This window comes from Capra hircus, chromosome 22 (genome assembly GCF_001704415.2).
Source record: "Capra hircus breed San Clemente chromosome 22, ASM170441v1, whole genome shotgun sequence".
Classification (NCBI taxonomy): domain Eukaryota; kingdom Metazoa; phylum Chordata; class Mammalia; order Artiodactyla; family Bovidae; genus Capra; species Capra hircus.
In genome coordinates this window covers 15,344,311-15,362,654 of record NC_030829.1, presented here as the reverse complement: position 1 = coordinate 15,362,654, position 18,344 = coordinate 15,344,311, and the positions used below count along the sequence as shown (strand labels likewise).

At 41.0% G+C, this 18,344-nt stretch overlaps 1 protein-coding gene across 2 annotated transcripts in view; it reads left to right on the top strand.

Annotated features, from left to right (window-relative positions):
• ANO10 (anoctamin 10) overlaps positions 1 to 18,344 on the top strand; it is a 212,068-nt gene that overhangs the window by 2,045 nt on the left and 191,679 nt on the right. For both annotated transcript variants that reach the window (XM_018066945.1, XM_018066946.1), the window contains exons 2-4: positions 9,426 to 9,578; positions 12,790 to 12,987; positions 14,107 to 14,241. In XM_018066945.1, coding sequence (XP_017922434.1) covers positions 9,440 to 9,578; positions 12,790 to 12,987; positions 14,107 to 14,241 — 472 coding nt within the window. In that variant the 5' untranslated portion in view covers positions 9,426 to 9,439. The remainder of the gene's footprint in view (positions 1 to 9,425; positions 9,579 to 12,789; positions 12,988 to 14,106; positions 14,242 to 18,344) is intronic.

Genomic DNA, 18,344 nt, shown 5'->3' with positions numbered 1-18,344 from the left:
GCCGGGAGGTCCCCAGATATGTGCCTCAGGGAATGGGCCTCAGCATCTTCCCTGTGTTGGGGGTGTCCCTGTGGAACTCTAGTGAAGGGTGGGAGTGTGCGGTGCTCAAATTCCGTTCTCAGATCTGCCCACATCTTAGGTGACTCTGAGCGGAGGGGACTGTCTCATAATTAACTACCTGCCGAGGTTTTAGAGGCTGTCTCTAAGTTGTCTTAGACCTCGGGAGCCCTAGGAGAGGTCCTGTCCCTTTTCCTTCTAACACCAGCCATTAAAATTGCAACTTTTCTCCTAGGAAATCTCTCTGGTCTTCCAGCTTGATCAGTGTAGCCCTTCAGTTTTCTCTCACTGACGTGTTCCTGCTCTACTTTATGACTGAAAGTATTTTTGTCATTTTGATCAGAGCTTCTCCTTGAGTCTGATGTAAGGTGATTGCTAAAGACAGCCTTGTCCATTTACTTATTATTAATCTTTGAATTTATGATAATTCCATTGACTTTTCTTCTTTACCCAAACTCAAGAAGAAAAGTAAGAGGTTGTTACTCTTTTTTTTTTTTTGATCCTTGATAAAATATGTGAACACCCCCCGCCCTCTTGGTTGAACTCACAGTGAGTTTCTTTGTGCACGTGTGTTTCGGCCACCATGTGGTCAGGATTTCACTCTTATTATAGGCGGGTGATTCCAATAGCTAACATAAAAGCAACCAGGAGCCAGTTCCTTTGTAGGTCTCCTTTAGCTCTGTGTGCAATTCAATACATGATAAAGGAGAAAAGTTTGGGATGGCTGTCTACTGACCCTGTGTGGAGGGTATATGGAACCTAGCTGCTCTGTGTCGTGTAATTATTCCTGGGTGCTGGCCTGGCCAACTTTCTGGATAAAAGGGGACACTGGCTATGGTAGCAGAATCATTCTACTCTCTTGTGTCCAGGAAATCTATGTGTTGAATCATTGCCTGTTTTCAGATTGGCCCCAACAGGAACTGTGAGGCCCTCTGCCATGCCCACACTTAAACCCACCAGGTCCCCCCACCTGGTTTTTTGGTTCCACGTACTACTCAAGTGGCAAAGAATCTGCCTGAGATGCAGGAGACCAGGGTTCAGTCCCTGAATCGGGAAGAGCCTCTGGAGAAGGAAATGGCAATCCACTCCAGTACTCTTGCCTGAAGAATTCCATGGACAGAGAAGCCTGACAGGCTACAGTTTGTGGGGTCGCAAAGAGTTGGACACAATTGAGTGACTAACACACACACTAATCTAGTGTGGATGGTAATGGTGAAGTGAAGTCGCTCAGTCGTGTCCGACTCTTTGCGACCCCATGGACTGTAGCCTACCAGGCTCCTCCCCCCATGGGATTCTCCAGGCAAGACTACTGGAGTAGGTTGCCATTTCCTTCTCCAGGGGATCTTCCCGACCCAGGGATTGAACCCAGGTCTCCTGCATACCAGGCAGATGCTTTAACCTCTGAGCCACCAGGGAAGCCCCAGTGGTGAAACCAGCTCCTATTAAGACCCTCTGGTGAAAGTGGATTGCAGAACTCGGCTTAGTCCTGGTCGCCGTGAGGTTTCTTATTTTTACCACCTTACACTTGATATCCACTCTGTTGGGCCCGCCCATGTGGAGAGGTGGGTTTGGGACAGGCCTGGATTGCACTGGTCAGTGAACCACAAGAGTGATTTGCATGCAGAGCCCAGAGAGGGGCAGGACTGCCTGAGGAGAGAGCATCCCCAGGGGTGATACCATGCCATGATGGAAATTCCCTGAGTAGAGGGCCCGGGAAGGAGGGCACAGGGCTTCAGGGACAGGACCATGGTCATTTAAGAGAGGTTCCTGTCTCTTAGGTCACCCAGCCTGTAAGTGCCATCCCAGTGGAAGCACCTGAAAACAAGCAGTGTTGAAAGATGCTCCAAGAGCATCTTATGTACTGGAGCCTTGGAGGGGTCAAAGCTTACCAAGCTCCACTGAACTGCTCAGAGCAGAGCCTAAGCAGCACTGGCACTTGTGTTAGTCTGTGGGTCTCTTAATGATCAAAAGTGCGTGGCTGGCTACGCAGCTGTGGTAAGGCCACTGCTGTGGTGAGACTATAAACCAACATTATTGGCTAAGTTCATAAAAAGGGGGAAAAAGGTTCTTTGCATACGGCATGGTATCATTGAAAGAGTGCTGGATTTCAGTCCTCTTTCTGCTACAATGGTTGTTTAACTTCAGTCAGTTCAGTTCAGTTGCTCAGTAGGGTCCGACTCTGAGACCCCATGCATTGCAGCACGCCATGCCTCCCTGTCCATCACCAACTCCCGGAGTTTACCCAAACTCATGTCCATCGAATCGGTGATGCCATCCAGCCATCTCATCCTCAGTCGTCCCCTTCTCCTCCTGCCCCCAATCCCTCCCAGCATCAGAGTCTTTTCCAATGAGTCAACTCTTCGCATGAGGTGGCTAAAGTACTGGAGTTTCAGCTTTAGCATCATTCCTTCCAAAGAAATCCCAGGGCTGTGCTTCTGTTAGGTCCATACCATTTCTGTCCTTTATCGAGCCCTTCTTTGCATGAAATGTTCCCTTGGTATCTGTAATTTTCTTGAAGAGATCTCTAGTCTTTCCCATTCTGTTGTTTTCCATTTCTTTGCATTGATCACTGAGGAAGGCTTTCTTATCTCTCCTTGCTATTCTTTGGAACTCTGCATTCAGATGCTTATGTCTTTCCTTTTCTCCTTTGCGTTTTGCCTCTCTTCTTTTCACAGCTATTTGTAAGGCCTCTCCAGACAGCCGTTTTGCTTTTTTGCATTTCTTTTCCATGGGGATGGTCTTGATCCCTGTCTCCTGTACAGTGTCACGAACCTCTGTACATAGTTCATCAGGCACTCTATCAGATCTAGTCCCTTAAATCTGTTTCTCACTTCCACTGTATAATCATAAGGAATTTGATTTAGGTCATACCTGAATGGTCTAGTGGTTTTCCCTACTTTCTTCAATTTAAGTCTGAATTTGGCATTAAGGAGTTCATGATCTGAGCCACAGTCAGCTCCCGGTCTTGTTTTTGCTGACTGTATAGAGCTTCTCCATCTTTGGCTGCAAAGAGTATAATCAGTCTGATTTCGGTGTTAACCATCTGGTGATGTCCGTGTGTAGAGTTGTTGGAAGAGGGTGTTTGCTATGACCAGTGTGTTCTCTTGGCAAAACTCTATTAGCCTTTGCCTTGCTTCATTCTGTATTCCAAGGCCAAATTTGCCTGTTACCCCAGGTGTTTCTTGACTTCCTATTTTTGCATTCCAGTCCCCTATAATGAAAAGGACATCTTTTTTGGGTGTTAGTTCTAAAAGGTCTTGGAGGTCTTCATAGAACCGTTCAACTTCAGCTTCTTCAGTGTTACTGATTGGGGCGTAGACTTGGATTACTGTGATATTGAATGGTTTGCCTTGGAAATGAACAGAGATCATTCTGTCGTTTTTGAGATTGCATCCAAGTACTGCATTTCGGACTCTTGTTGACCATGATCCTACTCCATTTCTTCTAATGGATTCCTGCCCACAGTAGTAGATATAATGGTCATCTGAGTTAAATTCACCCATCCCAGTCCATTTTAGTTCGCTGATTCCTAGAATGTCAATGTTCACTCTTGCCATCTCCTGTTTGACCACTTCCAATTTGCCTTGATTCATGGACCTGACATTCCAGGTTCCTATGCAATATTGCTCTTTACAGCGTCAGACCTTGCTTCTATCACCAGTCACATCCACAACTGGGTATTGTTTTTGCTTTGGCTCCATCCCTTCCTTCTTTCTGGAGTTATTTCTCCACTGATCTCCAATAGCATATTGGGCACCTACCGACCTGGGGAGTTCCTCTTTCAGTATCTATCATTTTGCCTTTTCACACTGTGCATGGCTTAGTTTCATTGAGTTAGACAAGGCTGTGGTCCGTGGGATTAGATTGACTAGTTTTCTGTGATTATGGTTTGTGTGTCTGCCCTCTTGCCTCTCGCAACACCTACTGTCTTACTTGGGTTTCTCTTACCTTGGATTTGGGGTATCTCTTCACAGCTGCTCCAGCAAAGCGCAGCCGATGCTCCTTACCTTGGACGAGGGGTATCTCCTCACAGCCTTCCCTCCTGACCTTGAACATGGAGTAGTTCCTCTTGGCCCTCCTGCGCCTGTGCAGCCACCGCTTCTTGGACGTGGGGTTGCTCCTCTTGGCATGTGTAACTTCAGGTTTTATTAACGTGAAATAGTATGTGGTCTTGGGACTAATTGATGCCTAAAGCTCCTTTTGTTCTAAAAGTTCTATCCTAGTCCAGCTTCTGCAGTGGTTTTGCCAGTCTCCTGAATAGGTAACAAGTTCTTTCAGTTTATATGCTTTTACCCAAAACTAAACAAAAGAACCTTTTGAAGCTGGGCAACTTCTTGTGTTCAAAGTTAATATGTTTTTAATCTTAGGAGTAAAGCAAAATATTGCATATGTCATTTTGGAAGTATCTTTTGGTCTTTATTGCAGTGTATATTTTACACCTGTTATTGAAAAGTTGAGTTTTCTATTTTATGAACATAGAAACACATGCTTATAATCTTATAATCATAAGAAACACGTGCTCACTAAAATTCAAATTAGAAAAATGTAAAGAAAATAAAAATGATCATGAATCCTACTACCTGAAAATGGCCAAGGAAAAATATAGCTGCCTAATCATTGATGGAATTTTTGTTAAATGCATATACCCACATGTGACTAACGCAAGTGTGTGTAGTACAAAGTCTGTCATATGTGATGAGTAGGTATATATACATACTTGTGGTTAAGGTTGTGAGCTCTGGCATCAGGCTGTCTGGTTTTGAAGCCCAGTTCCCCTCTTTGCGACTGTGATGTGGACTGTTTTACTTCTTTCACCTCAGTTTTCTCTTCTGTAAAGTGAAATCATCGAAGTTCCTTCTTCACGAGGTTGGTGTGGGACTCTTGTGTGCTTAGCCACTCAGTCGTGTCTGACTCTTTGTGACCCCATAGACTATTGCTCACCAGACTCCTCTGTCCATGGGAATTCTTCAGGCAAGAATACCAGAGTGGGTTGCCATGCCCTCCTACAGGGGATCTTCCCAACCCAGAGATCATCCCAGGTCTCCTGTGTTACAGGCAGATTCTTTACTGACTGAGCCAAAAAATGTATAGCCCTGGGTAATTCCCTGGTGATCCAGTGTTTAGGACTTTGCGCTTCTCCTGTAGGGGCCATGGGTTCATCCCTGGTCAGGAAGCTTAGGTTCCTGCATGCAGAGCAGCACAGGCAGAAAAGAAAAAGACAAACATAGCCCAGCGCTTTGAATGCAGTAGCTAGTGTTGTCATTTTACAATTACTGTGGATAATATATATTCATAAATGGGGTCACACTCTGCATTTTTACCTTGTAGTGTTATAAAACATTCTCATGTTAATGGAGTTGGATCTGTATCCTGGTATTAATGATTCTGTTGTATAGTTAGACTTTATTTAGCCGCCCTCCTGTTTGACATTATAGGAAAGATAGACAAAAGAGGTGTAATGAACTTCTTCTGTGTACATTTTTTATTTCTGGTATAAATTCCTGAATATTCATTACAAGGACTGATGCTGAAGCTCCAGTACTTTGGCCACCTGATGTGAAGGAGCCAACTCTTTGGAAAAGACCCTGATGCTGGGAAGGATTGAAGGCAAGAGGGGAAGGGGGCCACAGGAGAAGAGATGATTGGATGGCATTATTGACTCAGTGGGCATGAAACTGAGCAAACTCCTGGAGATAGTGAGGGACAGGGAAGCCTGGAGTGATCTGAGTCGGACATGACTGGAAAACTGGACGACAACATAAATTCCTAGAACTGGCAATGTTTTCTTGAATGGTGTATTTAATACCGTGTTTCAGATTGCTACTGTTCTTTATGGGAAGGTGGAACCAAGTTACAACATCTGACAGCAATATGTGAAAATGCCAACTTTTCTGCTCTTGTGCCAGACCATCTGGGTTCTGTCCACCTTTCAACAAATCTGGAAAGGGAAAACATCTCATTGTTACTTTGCATTCTTTTCTTAGTAACTTTGAACATCTTTTCAAGTGTGTTGTCCTCTTTATTTCTTCTTTGTGACTTGTCAATTCAGTTTTTCTTCTATTTTCCTATTGTTGATTTGTAAGAATTCTTTGTATATCAGAGATTGTGACATTTTTGTCTGTAACATATGGGACATCTTTTTAAGGTTAAGGTCATGTTTCAAAACTGAAAGGAGCAAGTATTTACTGTGAATTTCTAGATAGAGCCCATATGCTTGTTGAGAACTGAAACCTGCCTCTAGTTTCTCAGAAAGATTGTTTTATGACTTGTTGATTGTGAATAATTCTCACTCACTTTGGTGGTGGTTTAGTCACTGTGTCTAACTCTTGCGAGCCCATGGGCTGTAGCCTACCAGGCCACTCTGTCCATGGGATTCTACAGGCAAGAATACTGGAGTGGGTTGCCATTTCTTTCACTTAAGTTCAGTTCAGTTCAGTACAGTCACTCAGTCGTGTCCGACTCTTTGTGACCCCATGAATCACAGCACACCAGGCCTCCCTGTCCATCACCAGCTCCCGGAGTTTACCCAAACTCATGTCCATCGAATCGGTGATGCCATCCAGCCATCTCATCCTTGGTCGTCCCCTTCTCCTCCTGCCCCCAATCCCTCCCAGCCTCAGAGTCTTTTCCAATGAGTCAACTCTTCGCATGAGGTGGCCAAAGTACTGGAGTTTCAGCTTTAGCATCATTCCTTCCAAAGAACACCCAGGACTGATCTCCTTTAGAATGGGCTGGTTGGATCTCCTTGCAGTCCAAGGGACTCTCAAGAGTCTTCTCCAACACCACAGTTCAAAAGCATCAATTCTTCAGCACTCAGCTTTCTTCACAGTCCAACTCTCACATCCATACATGACCACTGGAAAAACCATAGCCTTGACTAGATGGGCCTTTGTTGGCAAAGTAATGTCTCTGCTTTTGAATATGCTATCTAGGTTGGTCATAACTTTTCTTCCAAGGAGTAAGCGTCTTTTAATTTCATGGCTGCAGTCACCATCTGCAGTGATTTTGGAGCTCACAGAATTAAAGTCTGACACTGTTTCCACTGTTTTGCCATCTATTTGCCGTGAAGTGATGGGACCAGATGCCATGATCTTCGTTTTCTGAATGTTGAGCTTTAAGCCAACTTTTTCGCTCTCCTCTTTCACTTTCATCAAGAGGCTTTTCAGTTCCTCTTCACTTTCTGCCATACATTAGGCAGTGCATAAAGGCGAAAAAGCTTTGACCTTTGATGCCTGTGCACATATGCCCTTTTGAACCCTTTCTTTATTGTCCTTAACCTCACCATTCCTTCTGTCTTTGCTGTTTGCTCATATACAGCCATTCTTCCCATGTCCCTGGTTAGAAACCTTGGAGTCATCTGTGTATCTTTTCCAAGTTGAAGGCTTTCTAGTTCTCAGGCTCCCTTCCCAGAAAGTCCTTTTCCCTCCTCAGTTTGCCCCTGCCCTTCTGGTTATTGCTATTATATTGGGTTGGCCAATAAGTTCTTTCACATTTTCCATAAGGTGCAATAGAAAAACCCGAATGAACTTTTTTGTCAACCCAGCACCGAGTCTGTGTGTTAGAATGATTTGATGTACCCTCGCTTCTCAAAAGTAAGATATTGATCTTATTTACTTCTGTACCTTTAGACTCCATCATGACCTGGCCCATAGTAACCCCATGATTAATGTTTGTTGTATTTGATATTTCCATGTAAAAGATGATGATGGTAAGCCTCTATAGTCTATTGGTAAATTAACCTTTTCCCAAACTTTTTGTTACGAGGAATGTCAGAGATTCAAAGGAATTGAAAGAATACCAGGACAAAGCCCCCTAAATGTACCTGTTGGGATTTATATCACCCTGGCACATAGTCAGTCCTCTGCTCAGAAACCTCCTGTGACTTGTTACTGACTATTGAGTCAGATGTAAATGGCAGCAGACTTTCCCATATGGTTGCAGCTTACAAACGTTATCACCCTGCTCTGGTCAGGACTTCACCCTCACTTCATTGACTTTACACGTGTTGCTCCCTGCATAGAACATGCTTCCCTCTTTGCTGGACCATTAACTTTTGTGTATGAGGTATTCTGAGTTCCCATAGCTCTAATTGCTAACTCTTTTGTCATTCTATGTAATTCCTGACTGCATTATCAGCTATTTGAAGGTGAGAACTCAGTCCTATTTTGACCTGGCAGCCTAGCCTGCTGACTCTCATTTGGCTGATACCTGGAAATAGCATTCCTGGTGTATCTGTAGTATAATTTGCATCCAACATTAATTTATAACACCTGTGTTGCCCCAAACAAAACTTATGCTCTGTTAGTGAAAAACAAAAGCTTATGAGTCCAGGCCAGTCTTGGTCTGTTTGATCAGCTTGCTGCAAGACCGTGAGTTCCCCCAAAGAAAGGAAAGATGCCCTGTATTGTTGGTTACTCCTTCTGTGATTGTACCCAGTAATCTATTTGCACTTGTGCTTTGGAGTCATTAAAACTTCCATTAAGTACAAAGTTAGAATAAAGGAGTCCAAAGTCTGAAAATTGCCCCTGATGAGAATCACTGAGTTAGAGAGACTGACATGAGAAACACGTTAGGGGAGGTCATTAGGCCTTAGTGACTGATACCATCCGTGGGTCTCCAGATTGACTGTGACAGTTTTCAGGCTTGGTAACAGAGATAAAGATGATCCCTCTGAGAAAGTTAGGGACACTGGGAGGGGCAGCTGATGCTGGGGACATAGACTGCATACTGCAACATGAAGCTGGACTGTGTCAGCTCCCTGCTGATGATGAATTGGTGACTTCTGTTGTATGTTGACAAGGCGCAGTTGCTTTGTAATAGTCAGGAGCCCTCATTGGGTTCCAGTCCATTCCCATCCTCCCTCCCCTAAAACATAGTTCATGCTCCAGCCGTAACTAATCACTTCTATCCTCTGAGTCTCTTGGCTATTTGTCATCATTATTTTGTAGGGGGCACTCTATTTCCTCTACCTGGATTGCCATCCATTGTCCATCTGGCAAACTCTCGTTTATCCTTCTAAGTCCTGTTCAGGTCAGTCACACCCTCTGTAAATACTTTCTTAGTCCTCTTGTGAGAGTACCTTTCACACTGTTATCCCATCACTTACCTGAATGTCCCCTCCACCATATTCTGATCTGCTTACAAACAAGGGTGTTGTTCCCTTGTTTTTGTGCAGGGCCTGGCCCCCACAAGTGCTGTGAACCGTTGGGTGAGCCTGGCATGTAACCCATCTGGATCATGGGAAAATTCCTTTTGTCTAAGAAGCCGGACTTGTGGTGAATTGTGGTTAATTTTCATTAAGAGAAAATACAGATATAGTCTATGTTTGTTTTTTCCCTTGAGAACCCATGTTTACTTTTTATTTTCAGCAAGTTTGTCAAAGATGAAAGTGACCTTATCCGCTCTGGATACTCATGAGAGTTCTTTCCTGCCTTTGGTCGTCATAGAACTTGCTCAGGATGTCAAGGAGGAAACCAAAGAATGGCTGAAAGCCAGGATCATTACTAAAAAGAAGGATGGAGGTGAGTAAATGAATATTACTCCGAGTTAGTCATGCCCACTTGAGTAAAACTGTATTTACAAATGTGTTTCACAGTTTTCTGGTTGATCTATTTTTAAAATTCATGTTCATTTCTTTGCTCTTTGTTCTATACCTAGGACTTGAGAGGAGGTCTTAGGTCAACGTTGGGTTGTAAGTCTCTCAGACTGTAAACAACCTGAGTGATTTTGTTCACAGCTGTAAACTCTATGCCTGTGTATAGTACCTGGTACATAGTAGGTACTTAATAAAAATTTGTCAAATGTATGATATCTTTGAGTATTCTTTACGTGTTTGTTGTGATGCTAAGAGGGACAGAAACGTGTCTCCGACAGCAAAGATATTACTGTCAGGGTAAGGAGACTGAATGCTAGATCCAGGAAGTCAAAGGAATAGGAAAAAAGCTAATGAAAAAGCTGTTAGAAAACAGCGCAGGATACTTAAAAATGAGTCTTGTATGTGTGCTTGCTATGAAAGTAAAGGGAAGGAGGAAGTGATGCTTGGTGATGCTTTTCAGGTGGTAAGGGATGACTTCATGGAGAAAGCCAAAGTTTAACCCTCAGCTCTCTGGCAGAAAGGGGGCTGGACCTGGGAAAGAGGTGGAGGGCATTTTACACGAGCAGACACTTCGTTGTCATTGTTCAGTCACCAAGTTGTGTCTCGGCAACCCCGTGAACTGCAGCACGCCAGGCTTCCCTGTCCTTCGCTATCTCCCTGAGTCTGCTCAAACTCATGTCCATCAAGTCAGTGATGCCATCCAACCATCTCATCCTCTGTCGTCCCCTTCTCTTCTTGGCCTCAATCTTTCCTAGCATCAAGGTCTTTTCCAGTGAATCGTCTCTTCACATCAGGTGGCCAGAGTATTGGAGCTTCAGCCTCAGCATCAGTCCTTCATCAGACACTTCATAAAACCACACAAAACACCCCCTAAAAATGTCCAGGAGGTATATACCTCTGAATAAAAGGAGTTCTAGAAATGAAACAGAGAAAAAGGAGAGGAAGAAATCATCAAAGAAAATCTCAGGACTGGTGTATGCTTGTTCAGATTGAATGGGCCCATGCAATGCCCAGACTGGCTGAAACTGGCGCATGATTGGAATGTTTCAGAATCCTGCGGACAGGAAGACACTACAGACTTCCAAAAATAGAAAATAGGTCAGAAACACTGGAAGCTAGAAGGCAGTGAAGTAATATCTTCATTTCTGAAGGAAAATGGTTTCAGTCTAGAATTCTGAACTCACCCAGCTGCCAACAACATGTGAGGGTAAAGATAAGATCTCTGAAAAGATAATGTTGTCAGATTCTTTCTCATGGCAATGTATTGAGGGAAGACTTAATCAGTTAGCTTGGGGGATTGAATTATCAGTAAGTATATAATAAACTAAGCACATTATGAAACAAGATAGATACCAACTTTTGGGAACATGGTAAATTGTAGGAAAGGAAAATCATAGCATGTTGTAAGGCTCAACTATATGTAGTCGTAATAATGAAAGTACTGTTGACGGAATGAAAAGGATGATATAATGATATTGTGAGAATGGTGGGTAGAAATGAGGCAGGTGGGTTGGAAAGAGAGTTTAATCCTCATTTGCCAAAGTTAAAAAAGAATAGCTCTAAAAGCGTGTTGTCTGGTGGCATGAAAACAAATCCTAAAGGAATCACATGAACAAGTCATTGCTTCAGGTGTGGGGGGTTGCGATGAGAGAGTGCTCTTTTTCAGAACAACATTCTGACTAATGGTTCTCCATGAAGGTTATAGCAGTTTTTGTTCCCCTAGCCATGTCTGAGAGTACCCTCCCTACATGCTGGGTCATTTGGGTCTTTCAAGCAAGAGATGCCAAGTGGGATTTAATGCACAGGAGGTTTGTGGACAGGATCATCTGTAGAAAGATAAAGTAGGAAGGAGCAGGCTTAGACAGTGATAGGCTTCTGACTTAAGTACATGTCTGAAGCTTGTGAAAGGAGAGAGGGAAGGAAGGAGACTTGGATAGGAAAAGCCTCAGACTACAGGGTGGTTCTGAGAACATATTAGCCAGGCTCAGCATTGCACAATGGCTTCATTCCACTGTCCCGTGGGGTTCAGCCCGTGGCCTAGGTGTGGGGGTGCTGCAGCCAAAGGGGGACAAGCAGATGGTGTCAGTCAGCTCTGCTTCTCACAGCAAATTCTTTGGAGGGGAGATCTGGGTGGGGTGGAGCACTTTCGTGGCTAACACCCCCACCATCTATTTTTTCAATCTAACTTGATTTTTGTAGTGTGAGAATTGAAAAATTACATATTGGTGTTGTTTTGCATTTATCTTAATATGGATGACATTAAGGATTTTCTGTTTAAGAGCCATTTGTGTTTTCTTTAAATTGAACATACCTTTTATTTATTTTTTAATTAAAGCCTTTAACGCCTCTGTTGTAAAGTACCTAAATAATAATGCCATAGCAAGTTAACCTTATTAACCCCCTGGGTAAGTAAAATATAAATTCTGCTCATTATCCTGTTCCATCTGATTGGTATTTTTATAACTCCTGTCAACACTTCATAGAGGATAAATAGTAAAGATACAAACACACCTTAAAAACTCTGATATAGATAGAAATTAAAAATTAGGAAAAATTCCTTTTTCTACAGTCTTCTAAGTGAAATAATTACATATACATTATCAAATAACAATATCTACTTTAAACCTAATTGACTGTATTAATATTTATGGGAATAATCATTGGAAAATTATTTCACTCTTTATTATTCAGTATTTAACATTCACACAATCTGCAGTCTTCTATAATTGTGTTACATTTGTTGCATTTTTATTGGGATATTTTATTTCAAATTAATTTTCTTAAGTTTTTGTATTTTTTATATTATATCCTTTTGCTTCATATTTTTACTTAGTGCAGTTTTATATTTAGAGCTAACAAGTATTTGATTCTTGTCTAATATCTACTTCTAATTTGAGTAACTGACAGGCCACTTATTACATTTTCCAGTTTTGGCATTTATTTCAAAAAGCTATAAAGAACTGCCTTCCCCAACTTACTTTTATTTGTTATTTATTTGGGAAATGGATTTAAATTGTTAATATAATTTATTTGCCTTCTGCCAAACTAGAAACAGAATACTTATTTAAAAGGCTTTCATATTTGAAACTTTTCTGTTTATCAGTTTCCGAGATTGTGCTCATCTTTTGTTTCCGAAGGCGCTCAGCTGTTGTTTAGACCGTTGTTAAATAAATATGAGAAAGAAACACTAGAAAATCAGAACTTATATCTTGTCGGTGCCTCCAAGATTCGATTGCTGCTGGGGGCGGAAGCAGTGGGATTGGTGAAAGAGTGCAGTGATAACACCATGAGAGCCTTCACGTATGGGACCCGACACAACTTCAAAGATTTTGATGGTAAGTTCCAAGATTGTTTCTATCAGAGTCAGTTTATCAAAATGAAGTCTTTGATGAATAGATCAGGGGTCAGCAAAGTTTTCCAGTAAAGGGCCTGATAGTAAATATTTTAGGCTGTGTGGACGCTATGATCTGTCGGAGTTATTCAGCACAACCTTTGTCAAGCAAAAGCAGCCTGCAGCCATAAGAAGCAAATGAATGAAGCTATGTACCAATAAAATTTTATTTATCAAACCAAGTGGGATCAGGTTTGGGGTTACAGATTTACTTGATAGCCTCTGGAATAGATGATCATAAACTAAGATGACATATGTGACTTATTTATATAATTCTAAGTCTTAGAATGGTGATGCTCATTAGATTGATATAAGTAAGAAGCACAGTAGTATTTCATATCCTGTAATCCCCTGTCTTGCTTCTGTTCTGGCCTCAAAATCACTCTCAGAAGAGAGTGATTTCTGGAAAGAACTGTGAAATCCAGGATGGCTGTGAAAGCAGAGTGGGAGGTTGCTTTCAGAACCAAACTAGCTGGTCCCTTCCAAGGCCTTTCAGAGTTAGAAGATACAATTGGACTTCTTCAGACTCAGTCACTCTGGATTTTTATATATTGGTAAATAAATGATTGAGGTGGAATTCACCACATTTGAGGGGATTCACCTGTCAAAAAATGACACTATTTTCTTATCAGACTTTCTTCTCCTTCATTTATGTGAGGGATGTTGGATTCCACAAGGAAATTGGCCTGGGCTTGAGAGTTTTGAAGAGTATTTGCCTTGTAGGCAAACTTCAGATCCATTCCTAATTAAAAATATTGTTAAAGAATATATTACTTTCTGTTCATTTCAGTTAAATGAGGGCAAGCAAGTTGTTGCCCTGCATTTGGTTGTTTGAGCCATACAATCATTAGCGTGATGATTGAATAACTGTAGTATGTGAAGGCATTACAGAATATTTTTATTCTTATATCCTTTTCTGTGTAATTTTTATTACTTGGATTACTCTTTATGGTAATTACTTATTGTCTATACCATTATTTCATAATCCCAGGTTATTTGAATATTTTAGATTTTATTTTGGCTAATACTGAGAAAATAACTATGAATTTTTGTTTTGTTTTAGATGATAACGATGATTTCCTCAGCATGGCAGAACGTCAATTCATTATCAAACATGAACTTGAAAATCTTCGAGCCAGAGATGAAAAAATGATCCCTGGTTATCCCCAGGCAAAATTGTACCCAGGAAAATCATTATGTAAGTTATTGTGTCAACTAATTTCACGAATATACATTCTAATGCAATTATATTTTGCTTAGTATATGTAAATAACAAATTATAATGACTTTTTCCACCCTTACTGAAAAACTTACACAACTTTACAATAGTTTATTTTTTCACCATTATATATTTTGCCTTTAGACCTTCATGATATTGTAGCTTTAGATCAACTTATTTGTTCTTTATGGTTCTCAACTTCTTCTTTATCAAGGTTCACAGCATTCAGTAAGCTTAAAATTCAGTGTGAATGCATTTGCATATTACTCAGTTAAAATTAGCCAAGTTTACCGTATGCCCAGACATTATAGTGTAATGAAAATCTCTGGAGGAATGAAAACTAGACACATGGTCTTCTCCTGGAGCCTTCCTCCCATCTCCTCTCATCTCACTGGGTATGAACAGATACAAACATAGAAAGGCTTAAGAAGAGTCGCAGTGGGACATCATACCTGAATGCAGATTAGCAGTTTGTAACTTTCTGATTTTGTATAATTCCGTTTGAATGAAAATATCAGTTTGTAGACTGAAAGTATTTATGACATGTAATTCCAAATTTTCCTAAAACCCAGATAATAGCAAGGCCCAGAGCATTTTTGCTGCCTAAGAAATTCTTTAAACATATCAGTTTTTGTGTCCCCAGTCTCATTTCCTTATAATAATCAGTGTCATCCAGGAGGACAGATGCCCAAGTCAGTCCATATTCAGACTTTCTCACTTGTCACCAAATAGTTTGTTTAAACCAAGATCCAATCATAGATCACTTGTTTTTTGTTGTTGTTGTTATTATATCTCTTAGTTTCTCTCTTTTTTCTTTAATGTGCTGAAGTACACATAACATAAAATTTACCATTTCCAAAACTTTTAAATGTACAGTTCAGTGGTATTAAATACATTCATAATGTTTTACAGCCATCAACACCATCCAACTCCATAGTTCTTTCCGTCTTGTTGAAACTGACACTCTGTATCCGTTAAATAATCACTCTCCCACCTTGTCTTGCTCTAAGACCTGGCAACCGCCATTTTACTTCTGTCTTGACCATTTTGACTGTTCTATGTATCTCAAATAAGTGAAATCACACAGTGTTTCTCTTTTTGTGACTGGCATATTTCACTTGGTGTAATGTCCTCCAGGTTTATCTTTGTTGTAACAGATGTCAGAATTCCCTTCTATTTAAGGCTAACTACACAATGTTCCATTGTGGAGAAGGCAATGGCACCCCACTCCAGTACTCTTGCCTAGAAAATCCCATGGACGGAGGAGCCTGGTAGGCTGCGGTCCATGGGGTGGCTAAGAGTCGGACACAACTGAGCGACTTCACTTTCACTTTACACTTTCATGCATTGGAAAAGGAAATGGCAGCCCACTCCAGTGTTCTTGCCTGGAGAATCCCAAGGACGGCAGAGACTGGTGGGCTGCCGTCTCTGGGGTTGCACAGGGTCGGACACGACTGAAGCGGCTTAGCAGCAGCAGCAGCAGTGTTCCATTGTATGTATGTACCACATATTGTTTATTCACGCCTTCATCAGTGGCTGCTTGGGTTGCCTCCACTTTTTGGTTATTGTGAGTAATGATGTAATGACCATGGGTATACACATATTTCTTTGAGATCCTGCTCTCAGTTCTTTTTGGTGTATAACAAGAAATGACTTCCTGGATCATATGGTGATTCTGTTTTTAACTTTTTCAGAGTAGTTGCATCCTGTTTTCCACAGGGACTGTACCATTTCAGATTCCCGCCAACAGTGTACAGCATTGCAGTTTCTCCACTTCCTTGCCCACAGTTGCCCAATGTTCTGGTATTTTGATAGTAGCCATCCTAACAGGTATGAGGTGCTATCTCATTGTAGTTTTTGACTTGCACTTAACCTAGTGACTGTTGAGGAGAAGGCAATGGCATCCCACTCCAGTACTCTTACCTGGAAGATCCCATGGATGGAGAAGCCTGGAAGGCTGCAGTCCATGGGGTCGCTGAGGGTCGGACACGACTGAGTGACTTCAATTTTACTTTTCACTTTCACTTTTCACTTTCATGCATTGGAGAAGGAAATGGCAGCCCACTCCAGTGTTGTTACCTGGAGAATCCCAGGGACGGGGTAGCCTGGTGGGCTGCCGTCTATGGGGTCGCACAGAGTTGGACACGACTGAAATAACTTAGCAGTGACTGTTGATACTGAGTGTATGTCTTCTTTGGAAAAATATCTATGTATGTCCTTTGCCTATTTTTGAATCAAGTTTTTGTTGTGATTGTTGAGGTTTAGGCATTCTCTATGTATTCTGGATATTAATCCCTTATGAGATATATGATATGCAAATGTTTTTCCCCAGATGTTTTCTCCCATTCTGTGGACTGCCAATTTTGACTTTGGTGATACTGTCTTTTGATACACAAAATTTTAACATTTTCCTGTACCTTTGGTTCATATCTAAGAAATTATCGCCAAAGACACCATCCTGAAGCTTATTCTCTGTGTTTTATGTTAGGAACTTTATAGTTTTGGATTTTATGTTTAGGTTTTTAATCCATTTTGAGTTAAATTTTGTGTATGGTGTTAAGCAACTTCATTCTTTTGCATGTGGATATCCAGTTTTCCTAGCATCCACCTGTCAAAAACTATTCTTCACTCATTGAGTCGCCCTGGTACTCTTGTAAAAATCATTTGACCACATATGTGAGGGTTTGTTTCTGAGCTCTCTATTCTATTCCTTTGGCCTGTATAGTCTGTCTGTATGCTAGTATGACACTGTTTTGATTATTATGGCTTTGTGGTAAGTTTTGAAATCAGGAAGTTTTGTTTTTCTTCTTTAAAGTTGTTCTGGCTGTTTGAGTTTCCATGAAACTGGATATGTGTTTTAGGATGGGTGTTTCTAATTTTGCAGAAGACATCATTGGGATTTTGGTAGGAATTGCATTGAATCTGTAGATTACTTTGGATAGTATTGACATTTTAACAAGATAAACTCCCATGGGATGTAGGATATGTCTCTATATATGTTTTAATTTCCTTTAGCATTGTTTTATAGTTTTTATTTGTATAATCTTTCATCTCCTTGTGTGTCGTGTGTCAGTAGCTCAGTCATGTCTGACTCTGTGATGCCACGGACTGTAGCCTTCCAGGCTCCTCCATCCATGGGATTCTCCAGGCGAGAATTACTGGAGTGGGCTGCCATTCCCTTTTCCAGGGAATCTTCCTCACCCAGGGATTCCATCTGGGTCTCCCACACTGGAGACAGATTTTTTACCATCTGAGCCACCAGGGAAGCCCATCACCTTCTTAGTTAATTCCTAAGTATTTTATTCTTCATGATGTTATTGAAAATAGAATTGTTTTCATAATTATCTTTTCAGATAGTTCATTGTTAGTGTATAGAGATGAAACTGATTTTTAGGTGCTGACTTTGTGTCCTGCTACTTTACTGACTTCATTTATTGGCTTTGATAGTATTTTTGTGGAAATTTTAGGGTTTTCTACATGTAAGATGATATCATCTGTGAACAGAGACAGTTTTACTTTTAACTTTTCAGTGTTGATGTCTTTTGTTTCTTTTACTTGCCTATTTGCTCAGGCTAAAACTTCCAATAGCATGTTGAATAAAAGTTATGAAAGTGGTCATCTTTGTCTTATTTCTGATTTTAGAGGAAAGCTTTCATTCTTTCACCATTCAGCATGATGTGGGTTTTTTTTTTTTTTTCTCCTCTTCATTCTGTTAATGTGATGTATTACATAGATTGATTTTAGTACATTGAACTATCCTTGAATTCTCAGAATAAATCCCACTTGTCATGGTATATAATCCTTTTAACATGTTGCCGAATTGACTTTGCTAGTATTTTGCTGAGGATTTTTGCATCATTGTTCATAAGGGATATTGGTCTATAGTTTTCTCTTCTTGTAGTGCTTTTGTCTGACTTTGTGTCAGGGTAATTCTGGCCTCATAGAGTGAGTTAGTAGTGTTCCTTCCTCTTAAATTTTTGAGGGAAATTGGAGAAGGATTGGTATTAGTTTTCCTTTAAATAGTGGTAAAATTCACCAGTAAAGGTATCAAGTTCTGTTTTTTTCTTTGTCATGAGACTTTT